Here is a 19,473-nt window from a genome sequence, read left to right on the forward strand (position 1 = left end):
AGCAGATTTTAAATATTCTCCTCACAAAAATGAAAACTTTGTGAGGTAATGCATATGTTAATTAGCTAGATTTAGCCATCCTGAAATGTATATATATTTTAAAACAACATGTTGTACACAATAAATACATGCAATTTGATCTATCAATTTAAAATAATTAAAATTAAATTGCCCTTAACAGTAAGAAAGCCAGCTAACAAATATGGGTAAAAATTTCAACATTCTTCACAAAATAAGATATTCAGATAGCAAGTCAACCCCCCAAAATTCTCAATATTATTAATTTTTAGACAAACAAAATTAATACATTAAGATAATGCAACATCACTTCTACTATAATAATACATACATACACACATACATACACACATACATACATACATAGCATGGAAAATCCCAAGAGTTTTGCTAGAGGATGCAGAAGAATTGGGACTCTCACACACTGCTGCTGAGGATTTAACCCAAGGAACATAAAAACATATGTTTACAACTATAATCCCATGCTTATTTAAAATAGTTTTATTTGTAATAAACCAAAATTGGAAATAACTCAGATATCTGTCAGTGAGGGAATGGATAAATTGGTAGTACATATATAACAAAGAATTACTACATAGCGATTAACAGTAGTGGATTGTTGATACACTCAACACCAATGAATCTCTATTGTGTTATGGTACATTGTGTACAATTTCATTTACATGATGTTCTAGGAAAGGCAAACCTATAGGCAAAGAACAAATCAGTGGTTACCAGCATGTGGGAGAAGGGTTGACAACAATGGTGCAGCACAAGGGAATTGTGTAGGCTCATGGAACTATTCTGTATCTTATTGCTCTGGTGGTAATATAACTACACATTTATCAAAACTAATAGGACTGTGCAACAAAAGAGTGATTTTTACTCTCTGCAATGAGAAAAAAGGATAACAGAAGAAGCAAATTTGTTCAAAGGATAATATGAGGAAATTAACTGGAAGGAAGTGTATAGATGACTATTTCAAGGAGTTTTGCTATTAAGGGAAATGAACTGGGGTAGTAGCTATAGAAGGAAGTGAAGCTGAGTGGTATTTTGAAGACTGTAAAATCAATAGCACATACATAGGGGAAAGCTGACAATTCAGGAAAGTGGAAAGGATTGTTGGACCAGTATTTTAGTGCACAAGAGAAGACAAAATCAATTGCACAAGTAGAAGAGACCACATTTTCTAAGAAAACAGGCTCACCAATAGTAAAAAAGAAAGAATATGTGGACACATACAAGGAAGTACCTACTGGGGTAGGTGGTGGGAGTGTGTGATTGGAACTTGAGGATGCTCCTCTTTCTTTCCTCCTATTTTTTTTTTTTTTTTTTCATTGAAATAGGAAGCGAAGTCATCCGCTGGTAGTGAGGGTTGGGGAAGAGTAGTTACAAGTTTAAGGAGATAGTGTTTTTAATCAAGGAGGCATGGCAGATGGGTAGCACCACGCTGGCACGCCCCACCCTCACTCCCATTCCTCACTCCTCAGTGTCAATGGCAGATGTCACTTGTCAATCTAAGTCAACGTGATTGGGTCTTGCCATCATTATTTGCACATTGTTCCAGTAACTACTGACAGTAGATTAGAATTGATGTAAATTCTATTTATCCTAGTCACCTAGTTGGTCTGATTTTAAACCAAATGAATTTTAATTCAACTTTAAAGAATCTAAATGAGCACTGATATACTATGGTTTCCCTTTGTGTCTCTCTTTCACTATAAAATGCCACTTTTAGAGGTTCTAGTGAAAAAAATTATGGGCGAATGCTAAGAAAAACAATTGTTTCTATTTAGGAATTTTCTGAATAAGCATCGTAATACTCTCTTTCAAAGAGCATTTATTTTAGCCCATAGCCTGGCAAGTAGTTTCTGAAAATGCTTTACATAAGTTGCACTGCAAGCCAGAACTGTGACTGCAGAGAACTTGTAATTAAAGCAGAAATGATATATCTAAAAAGAAATACCTGGTTTGTAGGGCCTAGCCAATGATACCAATTAGATAGGTGATCAAATATATTCCTACATAGACATTCCCAGTGCTGAAAATGGAAGTTGCCACAATTAGGGTAAACTTAAAAGAGTCAGCCACTTTCTTGTAGCAAAAAAGTTAGCAAAACATCTAAGTTAAAACTAAAATTAGAAGCGAACTCCATTTCCACTGGAAATTTTTTAACTGCCACATCCACTTACTAGAGAGCTTTATCTAAGACAGATTTAACTGTGAACTAAATTAGAGCCAAATGTATCAGAGTATTTTAAATGTCTAGGATAATCTCTCCTTCACTATACCTTATATTGGAAGATTCATTGAGTTCAGTCAAAGATAGTACAGCTTAATCGATGGGGTTGACACAGTACTTGATCAAGAGGAGGGTAAAGCAAGACTTTACCAGGGGATGAATGTGTTCTATGTCACACCAAAACAGTGACAGAAATAAAATGGGATACCTTCATCCTAAAAAAGGTGATACTTGTTAACAGGTCAACAGTTGATTTCAGGTCTTGCAGTCTTTCAGTATTGCTTGCAGGAAAGTTTTCCTGGTTAATCAGGAAACAGAAAATGGATAAGGTTGTCAGTAGTAAATCTCCAGTGGGAAAATAAAGTAAAATTAGCTTCTCATAAAAGAAAATGGAAAGTAAACTGTATACAATTTCTAAAATACCCCTAAAGTATTCTTAAAATATTTTATCATAAAACATTATAGAATATAAACAATTTGGAAATATTTTTATACTCTTGGAAAGCTGCACTCTTCTATTTATAGTTACAATGCAATAAATGCAAAACAATATCATTATTACAATGTTATGATGTTATTAATGCTTGCTTCTAAAATAGTCTTGCTACTAAAAGGAAGAAGTGTAGCATACATAGGAAAAATTTTTCATGATTTTCTCAAGATAAGTATTTTTTTAAAAATACTTCAGAAATTATACATGTGCTGCATTTACTTTTAGTCACAAAAAACTTCAAAAGTTAAAAAAAAAGTTTGCATCATATAGTCGTTCCTGAAATACTATGGATTTTAACAAAAGGCTTCTTTTAGCAAGGTTTGATGAGAAGTATCATTTGAAAATACAGATGTTCATAATTTGAAGGAATGAAAAGTTATAATTATAAAATGTTTGAACTAAGAAACAATTTTTACTTTGGTCAATTTCACATATTAACATGCTTTTCTAAAGAGCCATTAGGAAACCCACAGCTAATTACGAGATATTCATGAACTTGAACAGGGTTAGTGTGCCTATGATGAGGTAGTGAATGAGGTGACTTAAGGCCCTTGTTGCCCCCAAATATCTCTCAATGGCTTAATTGTTGTCCTCTTCTCATTAGGTTGGCCCCAGATCCAACATGAAATAACCAACATGAAATAATACCAAATTAAATTTGGTATTATAACTTCCATAAGTATGCAATTAAAGTATCTGTCAGTAAGAGACTAATTAAAAAGGAATGCATGGGAGATAGATATGTTCAAATAAGAAAAGATGTTTGGGATAAATTGTTAAAGAATGTAAGATATAAGAGAGCATGTATTCGTTATCACCATAGACATTTTGTAACTAAAATTTGTAACTAAATTTTTGTAACTAAAATATGTTGTAACTAAAATTATATGTGTGTATATTTATGCACATATACACATGAATATATTTGTGGTATGTGTATGTGTTTCCCCAGGAGATGATATGTAGAATTGTTGACAATGAATTCTGTACAACTTTGCATGGTACTCTTGGTACCCTAATCCAGGAGGAAAGAGAATGAAGCAGTAAATTAAGTAGGAAGCTCAGAAATTGAGGAAGTATCAGCGGAATATTTCAGTAACAAAGGATGAGCTTTCAGAATGAGGACTGGGCCATAGTCTACTTCATGAATTAGCTGAGGGTCATTGAATCTGATGGCTATTTTAGAAATTACAAAATTAAAGCTGCATGTGCGCGCACACACACACACACACACACACACAGAGTATTGTTGTAGTCTACGTAGGGTAAAGAATCTGAACAACAAAGGAGACCTGCTGGATTATTTCTAAGGGTGACAGCACCTGAGATCAACATTTTTATTTTTCTATTCCATGATGGGTGATTTTTATATGGCAAGAAATTATCTAGACCAAACATAGCAGTTTTCTTTTATGCAAGTAAATTTCTACATACCCTATACTTTGACAGATCAATCCTCAGAGAGTTATGCAACTGGTCCAGTAGTTTTATGAATTTTTCCCTCTGTACAAAGCAAACACAAAATAGGAGAATGGAAATAAATGACCACTCTAGAGGTCTCATAATAATTCTGAGTTTTGTCTCTATTTTATAGAAAGGAAGGATCAGATATATTAATGACTTGTCCAAGATCATAAAGTTACTATGTGGCATAGCAGTGATTCAAACTCAGGTCTCTTTGACACCAAATTCATGTTCTTTTCAATAAGTCACACTTCCTCTCTATCTATCTAGAGACTTGCATTTTGCAGAAAGACATCAGACAAATAAATTGCCAGTACATTTCTCTATGTGTAATAATTCACAACAATACAATGTATCAGCAAGAGGAAATGCAACCCATTCTTCTTTTTATTCCTGTACTTCATGCCCCTTCTCCAGACAATATATTACACTTTTTTACACTTCTCTCTCCTACGGAAGTGGGAGCAGGTGTTGTTTTGGTCAAAACCAATTTCAAAAAACATTTCTTTTTGGGAGCAAATGTAGACTTTATAATCTGAAAGGATCAATTGCTTTTAAAGGCTGTGTATGATTTAGTGCTAAAATTAGTATAAAAATGCAGCCAAAAAACTGCTGTTGCTTCCACTTGATGCAATATCAGTGTTGAACTGTCCTCTTCACAGAAGTATTTGAAGATGGTGAGAATAAAGAGTTTTTCTCTTATTAAGTGTATGGTTAAAGTTGGATGGATTAAATAAAAACAAAATCAAAACACAAAAGTCACACATGCAAACCTTAGAGGTAGACACTCCACTATTCTGAATTGCAGTTTTCTCATCAAAAATAAAAAAAAAAAAATGGGAGAGGTAAGATCAAATGACATAAAACGTCCCTGCCAACATCAATATTCTGTAAACAGCAAACTGCACTTTGGAGGATATTGACAAAAATGAAAACTTTTCCCAGTCGTTTCACATAGGAGGTGGATTTATGGGGTATATAAGTCACTGATCTTGATGGAGTGAGCTGAATATTAACAAGAGGTGGTAAATTGTTCCTAAGCTGAAACTCTAATTTTCTGAATGAACTGCCATCATCAGATTTATACATCAGTGAAGAAAGTTTGAGTATCATCTCTGTGTTAACCTCTGTGGAGGCAATAGAGGAGCCTGAGAAATGAGTCCTGCCTTCCAGAAGCATGCAATCTTGTTAGGCAGGTTAAGACCCTTTATCCCAACAAAGCTACAGAAAATACAGATGAGTTGAACGTCTTAGATCTTTCTCTGCCACTCTCCATTATACCTTCCCAGGGGATGAGGCAAGCTATGCAGTCCTTTCTTAACTCTCCAACTTCCATGCATTTGGGTTGGTGGCCCTCAATCCAGATAGAAAAAGAGAAGAACCACTAAAATAATTAGTTTAGGCCACAGTAAAGTTAATCATTCAGATGGTTATCAAAGTGAGTGTGATTCGTATCACATCTCTGGATGCCTCATCTTATCTCTGTGATTGGCACAAATCATCAAGATGGTTGAAGTGACTGATCAACCATACTATGGCCCAAATCATTGGCCCTCTTATACTCACTGGGGCAAATGGTGCTGGTTGTCTGCCCAATATCCATTCTTCCACTGCTTCTTACTAAAAGAATATCATATGTCAAATGTGCCCATATGAAATGCTCACCTTCTCAGAGCTCTTTTCCTCCAAGGATGACCACATGACATGGTTTGGCCAATGAGATATAGACAGCTTATTAAATAAAATAGACCCAGCTACCATACCACCAATGACTTACTGTTTTGAAATATTTAAAAAGAGTGCTTGGCAGATAGTGTTTTTTACATTAGTGTTTGCTGTATAATTCTTTGTTAGGTGTACCTTTCAGACTTTTTAACTTTCGCCCTTTGTGCTTCTTCCCTTTTCCCACCTAAAACTCTAATAGTCTCCAGAAGATAGAGCACTTATTTCATGTCCATTAGATGAAAATGGAAAGAATGAATGGAGAAAAAAGGATTGCCTACATCCATCCTACCCCTACTGCCCAGTCTTTTAAAATATTACAATACTGAGTAGCTATACCAGCTCTGAATTCCTTACCTCTGAACTTAGTTTCCGTGGGTAGGGGAGCAAAGGGGGAAATCTTATTAAGTTAAATGTATTTAGCGAGTTTCTGTTTCATGCAGTTGAAGAGAATTCTGACTGATACAATCCACACATTTGGTTTCCCTACCTAGTCTTCGGTGCCCAGCTGGAAAATTTATATTCAGGGAAAATAGAAAACTGTGAAGAAAACTGCTGGGCTTCTTGTCACTGAATCCAGAGCAACATCAGATGATGTGAAATTAAAAGTATGCTGCTGATTGAATTTTTACAGAGATTCTTTAAACAGCAGGACAGCCTGAAATTTAATTTTATTTACAACAATTTCTATTTAACTAGAGTGAGATTGCCTTTGCAGAGCAAAGGAGGCCTACTGCCTGTAGGGTGTGATTTGAGGAATAACAAAAGACTGGGTGATTAAAAAATGTTTCCCCGAGGGACATGGCACAACATCTGAAACTGCCACATTATTCAGTTTTTTTTATTAAATAAGGTCCACATATGTCTAGTAGGGGCAAATCAATAATAAAAGTAATAATAAATATTATAATAGTTTCACAAATACAGTTAGAAAGAATAAGATCCACTGTTTGGTAACACAAAGGGCAATTATAGTTAACAATAATTGGTCGTGTATTTCAAAATAACTAAAAGAGTGGAATTGGAAAATTCCCAACATGAAGAAATGATAAATGCTTGAGATGACAGATATTCCAGTTATTCTGATTTTATCATTACATATCGTATGCATGTATCAAAATTTATCTTGTACCCCATAAATATGTACTACTATTATGTATCCAATTAGGAATTTAAATACATTTTTTAAAATAAATAAAAGGTAAATCCAAGCAAAAAAAGACCCCAACTTGGTTTAATTAGTTGACCAGAATAACTAGACCAGGGATTGGTAAACTGTCTACAAAGGGCTAGTTAGTAAATATTTTTCACTTTGCCAACCCTGTCTCAAGTATTCAGTCTGACACTGTAGCACAGTAGCTGCCAGAGACAATATGTAAACTAATAGGCATGATTGTTTTCCAATGAGACTTGATTTATGGATGTGAAAATTTGAATTTTAGATAGTTTTAATGTGTCACAAAATAACAGTCTTTAAATTTTTTTTTTCAACATTAGAAAATATTTTTAAAAATATTCTTAGCTTATGGGCCTTACAAAACCAGTTGGTGAGTTGGTGGACTGCATTTGGCCCACGGGCAGGGGGAAGAGGCAGTTGCTCCCCTGACTGTGCACCTTCAGGAAGTTCCCACCAGGATTTGGGGAACTGTGGAAGCAAAAGCTCTTGTAAGGAAGGAGTATGATAACTTCTGCTTCACTCTCAGCTTCTCTCATTATTTTCTTTCTTTCTTTCTCAAAGTCTGGCTTCAACAGCGGGGATGAATTTAACCAGAAGCTAATGATGCTTAAGCTACTCAGCCCTCACCTGCTTCAGCACCCCTGGGAGGAGCTTGTCATGTATTCATGCTATCTTAGATTTTTGTAAAATTTTCAGGAATAAGATAAAAATAATTCAGAACACAACAAGCAAATTGTAATACTTTTCTTCCAGATCATACCAAAAACAGCAATTCATTAAGAAAGACATTTCAAACAGAAGTAATGCATAGGCGATTTTGATAATTTTAAAATAATTCAATTAGTGTTAAACATATGAACATACTGGACATACATTTATAGCTCTTACTGATTTGAGATTAATTCTGATACCAAGAGAAATATCATACGATTATGGAATACCACTAAAATGATGCTTTCAATGACAAAATAATTAATAAATTTCACCAATTCAAAGTATATTTAAAGAGTCCCTTCACAGGAAAACTTGAAAAGCATTGAAATGTTATTGTTCACTAATCAAGACATCCTTAACTTCCCCTCAGCCTGGTTAGATAGGCTTCTTCCTGACTCTAGGTCTCAACCTCCATTTTCTTAAAGCATTTTATTTAGAAAACGTTTAATTATAAATTCTTTTTCTGCCCCTTCACATGGAAATATTTTGTAAAGCCTCTTGCCGTTTTCATAATCCAAGAATGTCTTCCTGAAAGACTTGGGAGCCTTCCCTTTGAAATGTAATCATCAAGGAGAGAGCACTCCTACCTCCAACCCTCCTTGGGAAGATAGGAGCCTAACTTCCATGGCTGTAATTAGCAAACGAAGATGGCCTAATTGCAGAAGAAAAAATGGCAAACTCAAAATTACTCAGTGCCCTGGTTACATCCCATTGATCAACCTCTCCACTATCACCCTTCACTACTTTCTCCTTATTTTAGTCCTGCCTTTCATTTCAGTGGAGTTGAGCTCTAGCTGAGCTCTGACCTCTCTCCCCTATTGCAATAGCCTTGAATAAAGTTCACTTTGCCTGTTCAACTTTGTCAGCTGTAATTTTTGCTTTTATATCACATATTTAAAAAATTGGTGTTTTCCCAAATTTTGTGAAAATTACTAAAACGCATGTGGCATTGTGAAAGTGAAACAAACTCTGCTAAGGTGTTCATTTAAAAAAGTCAGCTCTGCTAAGTAAAAAACAAATTATAAAAATAACATTTCAATTTTTTGTCATATGAAGTGATCAAAGAAAATGCAGCCAAAAATGTCCTGAAAGAAAATATTATAAGATTGGTTAATCAATAAAAATATCACTTATACTTGGTTATATATATTGAGCATGTATATACTCAAGTTAAAAAAAGCTCAAAAATATTAATTTTACTATTCATTTATTTGATATTTGTATTTCAAGATAATTCACTAAATATATTTCCTCTTTAGGAGATTTCAACTTCAAAATTAACATATTGACTGCCTCCCAACTCATGGAGTTTTGTTCCTTTTCAACTCCTGGTCTACCCATGAGTGCCTTCAACACACATAGAGACACTTTATCTAATAAAGGTATTTGTCTGGACTCCAAATAGCATTTACACTCAGTGATGTGCTGGTAAAGTGGCTCTCTGAAAGCAAAAAGCCTTGATTTTTAGCATTTGCTAACTTTAATGTTGTAAATACTTTTAATATATCCAATTTCTAGGATGGCTGTGTTTAACAACCACCTTGCAATATTCCTGAAAATTTACCAATCAGTCCTCATGAGCAGGTACCAGCCAGTTGTAGCATACCACTATTCTACAATCAATTTTCAACAATCTACTCCCTGAGTTACCTTTTGGACCTGAGACTTCCCTTTCCAAATGTTAACTGAAAGGTGCTATTAATACGTTCCTCCCACAATCCTGTCTCTGCCTATTTTCTCTCCTCCACTTTCTTTGTCCCTTTCCCCACTTCTCCCCTCCTTCTCTCTTGCTATCCATCATGCTTCTCATGGTTCCACTTACCAAAAACTAGAGCTAATGGCAAATCACTTTACCTTCACCCCATTATCTTTATATGAATTTCCTTACTTTCCCATGGCCTCTTTTCTGCAAAATTTCAGCCTAGAGTCAATCCAACAATCGGCTATATCTCCTCATAGATCAGCATCAGAATGCTGACACACCCTAAGAAAGTCTCACAGTCACAAGAATTGTGACAACAAATTTATAGTGCCCAACAGCAAATGACACTTGTAGCTTTACTAAGAATTTTTTTTTACATGTCCCTGAAACATTCTTTTTTTTGTATTCCCCTCAGTAGCTTATCCAAACTTTTACCACCCCCTTCCCCTCTGCAACCATTTCACAGCCCTTGTTTTGTAAATGAGCAATTCTTGGCCTTCCAGACAACTTTAAAGAAGGACTAAAAATAAGGTACAACTACCTCAACTTTTCACTTCTATATCAAAAGCTTAGTGTTCTCTGCAAGCACTCTCACACTCTTTCCTCGAATTTCAGAGCAGAGCTTGTCCTTTCTTGTGCTAAAGGCTAGCCTCTCCTTCTGCCCTCATGACTGCACTTCCTTCCTTTCCTCTGAGATAGTACTTATAGTCACTTACTCTCCCATCTGAGAAATTTGCAACCTCACTCTTGCAACTAACTCCTTTCCTAACACTATAAACATGTTTATATTTACCTTATTAAATCGTTTAAAAATCCCTACCCAAGCAGAGAATAAAAATAAAGTCTCTTTTTATATGGAAAAACCTTCTTACTCTTGCCCAATCTCTCTTTTTATCTTCTCACTTAAGTTCCTTGAAAGAATAGTCTATTTTCTCACCCAATTTCAACCTTTCTTTCAGAATTTTGTTATAAAGTTAACACAGACTTAAGGTATTTTATAAAAAATTTTAGACATCATTCTCAGCAAAGTAACACAAGAAGAGAAAACCAAACACCACATGTTCTCACTCATAAGTGGGAGTTGAACAATGAGAACACATGGACACAGAAAGGGGAACATCACACACCGGGGCCTGTTGGGGGTCGGGGGCTGGGGGAGGGACAGCATTAGGAGAAATACCTAATGTAAATGATGAGTTGATGGGTGTAGCAAACCAACACGGCACAAGTAAACCTATGTAACAAACCAGCACGTTGTGCACATGTACCCCAGAACTTAAGGTATAATAATAACAAAAAGACTGTTGTATAAAGATTAATACAAAAGAAAACCAATAAAATGTCAGCTATAATCCAACCAGGTGGCTACATCATTGGTATTTTAGCACATTTCCTTCCAGTCTCATCTCTAAACCTTTATGTGTGTGTGTGAGTGTGTGTATGTCTGTGTGTGTTTTCAGTGTTGGAATTAAATTGCATAGAGAGTCTTTTAGCACACTTTTTTTCATTTATCATTATATCATGGGCATTGCTCAATTATAGAACCTCTTCCATAAAAACTTGATTTTGAATGACTGTATCATATTTTAGTGAATAATTGAGCTTTAATTTATATCACTGTGCTTCTATGCCAGGGATATTCAATATTTTGGCTTCTATGGAAGAAGAAGAATTGTCTCAGGCCACGCATAAAATACACTAACACTAATGGTGGCTAGTGAGCAATAAAAATATCATGTATAAGTCTCATAATGTTTTAAGAAAGTTTACAAATTTCTTGGGCTATATTCAAAGCCACACTGGGCTGCATGTGGCCCACAGGCCATGGGTTGGACAAGCTTGTTCTATGCCATTCACTGAACAAACTTCATGAAATCAGGCTTCAATCACAATTGCTTCACTGACTGATGACCTACTTGCTAAATTCAGTGGGTTAATTTAATTCTCCATTTTACTTGAACTCTCTATGACAGTTAATGATATTATATACTACCCCTTTCCCAAAATTGTTTACCTTATCTTTTACACTATCACTTTTTTTTAGAGACAGGGTCTCATTCTGTCTCCCAGGCTGGAGTGCAGTGGTGAGATAAAATCACATTTAAAAAAATATCATTGTCATCCAATTGGTCTAGCCAGTTTCCTGGATAAACTTTGCTTGCATCTCTTCTGCATACCCAAGGGTTCTGTCCTTTTCACTTTATTTTTGAACATGTTTCATCCACATCATGATTTCAAATACGATTTATACATGAAAAGGTCTAAATGTGTAATGGTTTTCTTAAAGACTTGTTTTACAATTCTCATAGGAAAGAAAGCTTTTTCCACTGGTTTATTTTTTGGAGTCTCAAAATGTGTGGGTTATGTACCTTTGAGAACGATCAAGAAGGGAGCATATAATTGTCAATGAGTCCCAGATGACAGAATCAGCTTTAATAGTTAGGTGAATAAAAACCTGAGGCTCCAACGTAGAGGCAGGATATATACTTCAGTATATTTTACTCATCAAATGTCATTATTTTCAATAGCTAGAAAAATATAGTCAAATTTACATACCAGATCACCAACTTTTCACGATGTAGTTTGAAGAAAGATTTCTCTTTCTTTTGGCCCTATTCTATAATAAGTTATTGGATTTACAAAATGAAGTTTGTTATAACTGCATTGCCACTGAAATACTAAAATGTACTGAAATCAATCTGCTCTCTCTTCTTTGGGGCAGCATGAAGTAAAGGAGCATGTTATCTAATTTTCCTCCAGGTAGTTTTTATGGTGGATATTAATCACTTAAACACATCTTTCTCAGAGGGAGAAAGCCTCAGTGTTCCGTGACGTTGGCTTATTCTTCACAATATACACAGACGGAATATTAGAAGCAAAACAATTTCATAGCACAGAATGCTTTACATCAGAGGTAAAAATCCCAAGACAACATGTGCTGTTACTAAGATGAGGTTTTTATAACAAAACTGTTCTATGATCTGGTATTTGGTAACAACAGGATTTCGTTGAGCTGCCTAGGGAACGTTCTTTGGTTCCAGCTTCTGCAAGAGTCAATCTGTCTAACAAAAGTAGCTGATACTGTAGATTACACTGTAGGTAAGGCAGGAAAGACAAAATCCTCGTATTTTATGCAATGACACTTTTAACTTTTATCAACTGGCTTGCCATCTTTTATCTCATTTTATCATTATTTTAAATTTGAGAAACATGTTAAAGTAAGAATTATCTTCTTCACTGAGCGTGTTGAGGAACTGAGGCTTTTATGACTAAACTGACTTGCTAAATTTCAATAAAAACGGAAACTCCATAACTCCTAACCCAAAGAGTAGTCTCCTTTACTGGCATTTTATTTGATTTGGCATTAAATAGCAATTTTAGTTTCCTTTGATTATTCTAATTCACTTCATACACCTCACATGCATTTCTCTCTTAGAGGAAAAGGACAGAAAAAGAGTAAACACAGGAACACATCTTTTTCCCTACTGTGTTTTCTTTCACCCTTTTATTTGCTGTGTCTCAACTGTTTCTTTTCTATGACACATAACTCAAAATTTGAGTTCTAAACAATATACTCTGTAACAAAAATATATTCAGTGAACTAAATTGGAAGTACAGTGGAAACAATATGGTGCCATGAAAAATCACTTTCCCACAATTGATCTTAGTTTCCTCCATGAAAAAAAAAAAAAAAAAAAAAAAATGAGAACAAAAAACCTGTCTCACAGGATTACTGAACAGTGCTATTGCCTACCCATTTGCCCTGACCAGAAACCTGGGAATATTTCCAGGCATCTTCTTCTTCCCTCCCTGTCCTTGTCCCCAAACATACCAAATGTTATTGAGGTTGTTGATTTTATGCCCTGAAAAACTTTGGTATCTATCCTCTCTTCTCCATCTCCACTAATTTTTAATTTTGACTCTTACCACTTCACTAGAAATACTCTTAATTTACATCCTATTTCCAGTCTTGCCAATTTCAGTTACAGTATACTTGTAGAGAAAGTTACAATGATGGATGCAACAGACGAATTCTTGGGGCTCCTTTGATTCCCTGAATTTCTACTTTTCTTTTCTTTTTTTTTTTTTTTTCTTTTTTATGAGATGGAGTCTTGCTCTGTCGCCAAGGCTGGAGTGCAGTGGCGTGGTCTCGGCTCACTGCAGGCTCCGCCTCCCAGATTCACTCCATTCTCCTGCCTCAGGCTCCCGAGTAGCTGGGACTACAGGTGTCTGCCACCACGCCTGGCTAATTTTTTGTATTTTTAGTAGAGATGGGGTTTCACTGTGTTAGCCAGGATGGTCTCGATCTCCTGCCCTCGTGATCCACCTGCCTCGGCCTCCCAAAGTGCTGGGATTCCAGGCATGAGCCACCGCGCCCAGCCTGAATTTCTACTTTTCAATGCATTCTTGATGTCTTTGTATATGTCAGATGGACAGCCTTAATTAGGCACACATTGTTTTTCTTAGGCTCCTTAAACACCTACTATGTTTTACTTAGAGGATGTGCCACTATCCATTAGTACCAGAAGGAACCAATAGGAAGTGCAAATGGAGCCTAATATGTTCCAGAGAAGGCAGCCAAGCTCACACTTACTGGGGAACTGTATCTACAAGACAGTGAATCTGAAATGTTGAACACCAAATTTGCATACGTTGAGAATTCCCTATAAAGTCCCAGCATTCTCTTATAAAATGTACGTTTTTCCCTCATTGAAAAAGATCCTTTAAGATATGTAGATTCAATCTAACGAAAATTCCTATTGAATGTCAAAGTTAATTTACTACAAATTTTTGAAATGAACTTTGAGCTGGAGCCCATTATGCTATTCCCTAAAAGGTCCTTTCTGCGGTAAGATTCCAAGAACATCTTAAGTTCAAAGTTTCTTGAAATGTAACTCCCATAAGCTGCTAGGAATTTTAAAGTTTAAAAGATTATACTTACACCAAAGTTGGTAGCAGCAAATCGATCTGAAGCAGAAACCTGCACATTTGTTGAAATTGTTGTGTGAGCATAAAAAGCATTTATATTAGCCAGCAAGGTGCTCATGACAGCAGGGACACCAGGGCACATGTATTTAGAAGACAGACATGAAAAGTGCCTGCAAGACAAAAAACATAATGTGCTTTTTAAACAGAAATTAATTAATTCATGCAACAACAGAGCTTCTAACATCGGCAATGAAGTAATTCCACAGCTACATCTATGAAAAGGAGAGAAAACTGCACAATCTCTAATTGAAAGAAAAACAACTTCGGCCTTTTGAAAATTTCTAATTCACAAATGTAAAGTGGCTTAATTAGAGTGTAATTTGCCCTTTTTGCCCATGGACGCTGCCGAGAAAGCATTGTTAAAGTCTCCCTTGCCACTGTTGTCATGTCGAAGTCAGAGTTTTCGAAAGAGCCTGAACAGCTGCAGAAGCTCTGCATCAGAGGGTTGAGCTCGGAAAAAAAGTTAATGAGAGTCTGAGGAGTGATGGGGAACACTCACAGGCTGTGTGGTAATGAGACACCCAAACTCCCAGCGCTCCGGGGGCTTTGGGTTTGTCACATACGCCACTGCGGAGGAGGTGGATGTAGCCATGAACCCAAGGCCACAAAGGAAGAGTTGTGGAAACAAAGAGAGCTGTCTCAAGAGAAGATTCTCAAAGACCAGGTAACCACTTGACTTTGAAAAAGATCTTTGTGGATGGCATTAAAGAAGACACTGAAGGACAGCACTCAAGAGATTATTTTGAACAGTACAGGGAAACTGAAGTGATTGAAATCATAACTGAGACAGGGGCGAGAAAAGGGGTTTTGCTTTTGTAACCTTTGATGACCATGACTCCATAAATAAGGCTGTCATTCAGAAATACCTTACTGTGAATGGCCACAACTGTGAAGTAAGAAAAGCCCTGTCAGAGCAAGAGATGGCTAGTGCCTCACCCAGTCGAAGAGGTCAAAGTGGTCCTAAAAGCTTTGGTGGTGGTCATGGAGGTGGTTTTGGAGGGATAACAACTTTGGTCATGGAGGAAACTTTAGTGGTTTTGTGGCTTTTTTTGGCATCTGTGGTGCCAGTGGATATAGTGGCAGTGGGGATGACTATCATGGATTTGGTAAGAATGGAAGCAGTTTCAGAAGTAGTGGAAGCTACAACAATTTTGGCAATGATAAGAGTCAATCTTCAAATTTTGGATGAATGAAGGGTGGAAACTTTGGAGGCGGAAGCTCTGGCTCCTGTGGTCATGGGGGCCAATACTTTGCCAACCAGGAAACCAAGGTGGCCATGGTGGTTCCAGTAGCAGCAGTAGCTACGGCAGTGGCAGAAGACCTTAATTAGCAGGAGAAGAAAGCCAGTGAACTGACAAGGAAGCTATAGGTTACAATGCAGTTGTGAATTCAGCCAGGCACATGGTGACAGAGCCTTGCTGCTGTCAGAGAAGATGTGTTTTAGACAATACTCATGTGTATGGGACAAAACCTCAAGGATTATATTTGTGACTAATTGTATAACAGGTTATTTTAGTTTCTGTTTTGTGTAAAGCATTCTAGTGAACGTTCTTAATGCATATTTTTTTGCACCCTCGATGTTGATTGCTAAATGTAACAGTTTGATCATAACGTGGAATAAATGTGTCTTAAAAAAATAGAATGTAATTTGCCACAAAGATGTGTAAACTCAACTTTGAATATTGCATGTACACACCAAAAGTACAATTTCCAGTGGAATTTAGCACCATCAGAAAGCAACTGTGCAGGAGTCTCCCTACTTCTTCATCCCTGCTTCGACTTATTTTGGTTCCTAAAATGCTATATTTTAACCAAAATGTTCTTTTGCATTTGCATGCCTCTCACAGTTGCATGCCTCTCATTATACATTGAATGAATAAGTCAGTTTAACCTCTGACTTGAGTCCAGTTTGTATGATTTTTCAGAAAGAAATATCTTCCGTAAGCAATTCTCTTTTCTAAGCACTTTGTTACGGACAAGATTTAATTAGGCAAATAGATGAATAGTGAGAACAGATTGAATAATGCCAGTTTTATGCTTAAAGATCATTTCTTTTAAACCTTGAATAATGGTATCATTTATGCCCATCAGAAGCATCAAGGATCCAATTTTGTTATTTCTCCCAAGGAAACCTGTTTCATTTGAACTACAACAAAATACTTGAAAATAGAAAGCACAGCTTATGATAAAAGTGAAAGATAAAATATGCATGGAGGAAAGAAAATTTCACTATATAATGTGATGCTATTTTGCTCTCAATCTTACTATGCCACCAAGGAATCTAGACATTTCTGAATTTTGTATTATTGAACACATATATAAATAGCTGACCTGAGTGGCACTCTCACAAAAAATAAATGATGACCCTGAAAACTGTGGCTTTTCTTAGATCTTAACCAGGCACCTTGCTACCCACTTTGTCACAACACTGATGAACAGAAAAGGCTAAATCTTTAAAGATGCATCTTTAAGAATCACAAATAAAAATTATGCTATAAGAGTTACATGATTTGTGCAACTTAACCTTGGATTTAGATTATTAATGACTGCTTCTTTAAGGAAATGATAAGTGTTATGACTCTATTATATACTGAATTGATTATAACTAATATTTATTAAGAATTCACAAACAATATCATTTATTTAACAAAAAATTAGTTAAAAACAGAAATTAAAAATTCTTAGAGCTCTACTATCACATTTCTTTTTTTTTTTTTTTTTTTTTCCGCACTCCCATGTGTATTGCGGCAAAACAGTCAAGGAATAGAATCAACCTAAGTATCTATCAATAGATGAATGAATAAAGAAAATATGGTTATATACACAAGAGAATACTGTTCAGTCATAAAAAGAAGGAAATCCTGCCATTTTCAACAACATGGATGAACCTGGAGGACATTATGTGAAATAAGTCAGACACAGAAAGACAAATACAGCATGATCTCACTCATATGTACAATCTGAAAAGCTGAAGTCAGAGAAGTAGAGAGTTGAAAGGTGGTTACTAGAGGTTGGAGCAGTTAGCGGGTGCAAGGTTGGGAAGATCCTGGTCAAAGGATATAACATTTTATTTAAATGGGGGGATAAGTTCTAAAGATCTATTTTACAGAATGGTGACTATAGTCAATGATGACATATTGTATTTGTGAAAAATGCTAGGAGAATGGATGTTAAACGTTCTCTCACAAAAATAATAACTATGTGAGATGCGCATATGTTAATCAGCTAGATTTAATCATCCCACAGTGTATATGTTCTTCAAGGCATCATATTGTACATGATAAATATGTATAATTTTATCTGTCAGTTTTTAAGAAAACTAAATAAATTTGAAAGAAAATGACATAATTATTGAACATTGCTCACTACTTAAAAGTCATCTGAGGGAAAAGCAAATGCAATATGGGAAGATTAGAAGTATCAAAAGCCACCCTTTGCCTAATTTGAGAGGGTTAAGCAAATATCTTGATGATAAAAGTACCCTAAGAAACTATGGCTTTTGAAAGCCAGAGCAATGTTTCATGACCAAAATGAGAGGTTAATAATTCATAGGTTATATGTGAAAATTTGTATAATTCAGGAAACATCATGTAAATAAATGCAGTCTTGAGTTATATAGTTTTATACAATTTTTGCTACACATTTATCATTAATGCTAACATGTTCACAGAAAAATTAGAAAACAGTAATGTCAAACTTACATTGACACTTTTAACTTCTCTTTTAAAAATAACTTCAATGGATAGTCAGATAGTAATTATAATACATTCATCTATGAAAATTGATTAGAATTAGTATTAGAATTTATTCTAAGAGTTTTCTAGTGTTTAACCATATTTTCTTCCTATTAAAGCCATCTGGTCAGAGTACTGTCTCTTCATTGGCTATGTACTTACTGTATTCCTGGCACTCTTCTTAATGGTAAGGATCTGGAGTTGATTAAAACATAGTCTTGATGTAATAAAATGCACACTCCCAATTAAGAAGCACATACGTCAAATCCTAATTTTGTTTTACAGCAGAAAGTGCAATCATAGAGGCAGTCAAAAGGTTTGGGTGGGCCATAGGGTAGACCAGCAGGCCTGGAGGTGCACAGCAATCCTCCAAAGGCCGAACTGAGTCCCATAGTGGTGAAGAGAGGAGAAGTCAGAGGGAAACACAAGGAATACAGAATGAGAGTTGAGGTAATGATCATGAAAGAGTGAAGAGCTTAGCGTCTCTACAAGTTGGTTCAACAAATATTTAATGAGCACACCTAAATGGCAGAGACTATATTAGCTTTGGATATGCAGGAATGAATCTGCTTATAGACTGCTGGCAGAATCAGTCATATAATAAGTTTAATACAGTTATGCAAAACTAAGAAAAAGGCATAGCAGAGTGCTATGAAGACACTGAGTTAGAATGCATATATCACAGCCTGGTGAGGAGGGTCAGGGGAGACGTCTTGAGATTAGGCTGCGCTAACAGTCAATGAATGACTAAGAGATAGCCAAGCCTGACACAGGGTTTGATATCATTGATGGATAAAGAATGTATTCCAGAGGAATGGAAAAGTACAAATCAAGGCACTATGGAAAGAAATAAAATATTGTATAAAGTGAACTCTAGCAATTTTAGGTTAACAGAGCACAAATTTCCAGGAGAACATTTAGGATTGGTATAGCTAAAGATAAATCTGAAGGGTTTACAGAGAATCTTGTGTAACATGTTAGATAAACTGGATCTATTCTAGGCATCAAAAGATATTTTTGGACAAAGTTCAAAATGGTACAGAGTAAATATAAGTTAAAAAGCATTAGCAAGGAACTTTAGTTCTTTTTTTTTTTTTTTTTTTTTTTTTTTTTTTTTTTTTTTTTTTGAGACGGAGTCTGGCTCTGTTGCCCAGGCTGGAGTGCAGTGGCCAGATCTCAGCTCACTGCAAGCTCCGCCTCCCGGGTTTACGCCATTCT

The 19,473-nt window shown here is 35.7% G+C and overlaps 1 protein-coding gene across 2 annotated transcripts in view; it reads right to left on the reverse strand.

Moving 5' to 3' along the window:
- UNC13C (unc-13 homolog C) overlaps positions 1-19,473 on the reverse strand; it is a 584,413-nt gene that overhangs the window by 215,202 nt on the left and 349,738 nt on the right. For both annotated transcript variants that reach the window (XM_026447030.2, XM_026447029.1), the window contains exons 13-15: positions 14,475-14,631; positions 4,188-4,256; positions 2,469-2,558 (exon numbers count right to left, since the gene is read on the reverse strand). In XM_026447030.2, coding sequence (XP_026302815.1) covers positions 2,469-2,558; positions 4,188-4,256; positions 14,475-14,631 — 316 coding nt within the window. The remainder of the gene's footprint in view (positions 1-2,468; positions 2,559-4,187; positions 4,257-14,474; positions 14,632-19,473) is intronic.

The sequence above is a fragment of the Piliocolobus tephrosceles genome, chromosome 6, assembly GCF_002776525.5.
Source record: "Piliocolobus tephrosceles isolate RC106 chromosome 6, ASM277652v3, whole genome shotgun sequence".
Classification (NCBI taxonomy): domain Eukaryota; kingdom Metazoa; phylum Chordata; class Mammalia; order Primates; family Cercopithecidae; genus Piliocolobus; species Piliocolobus tephrosceles.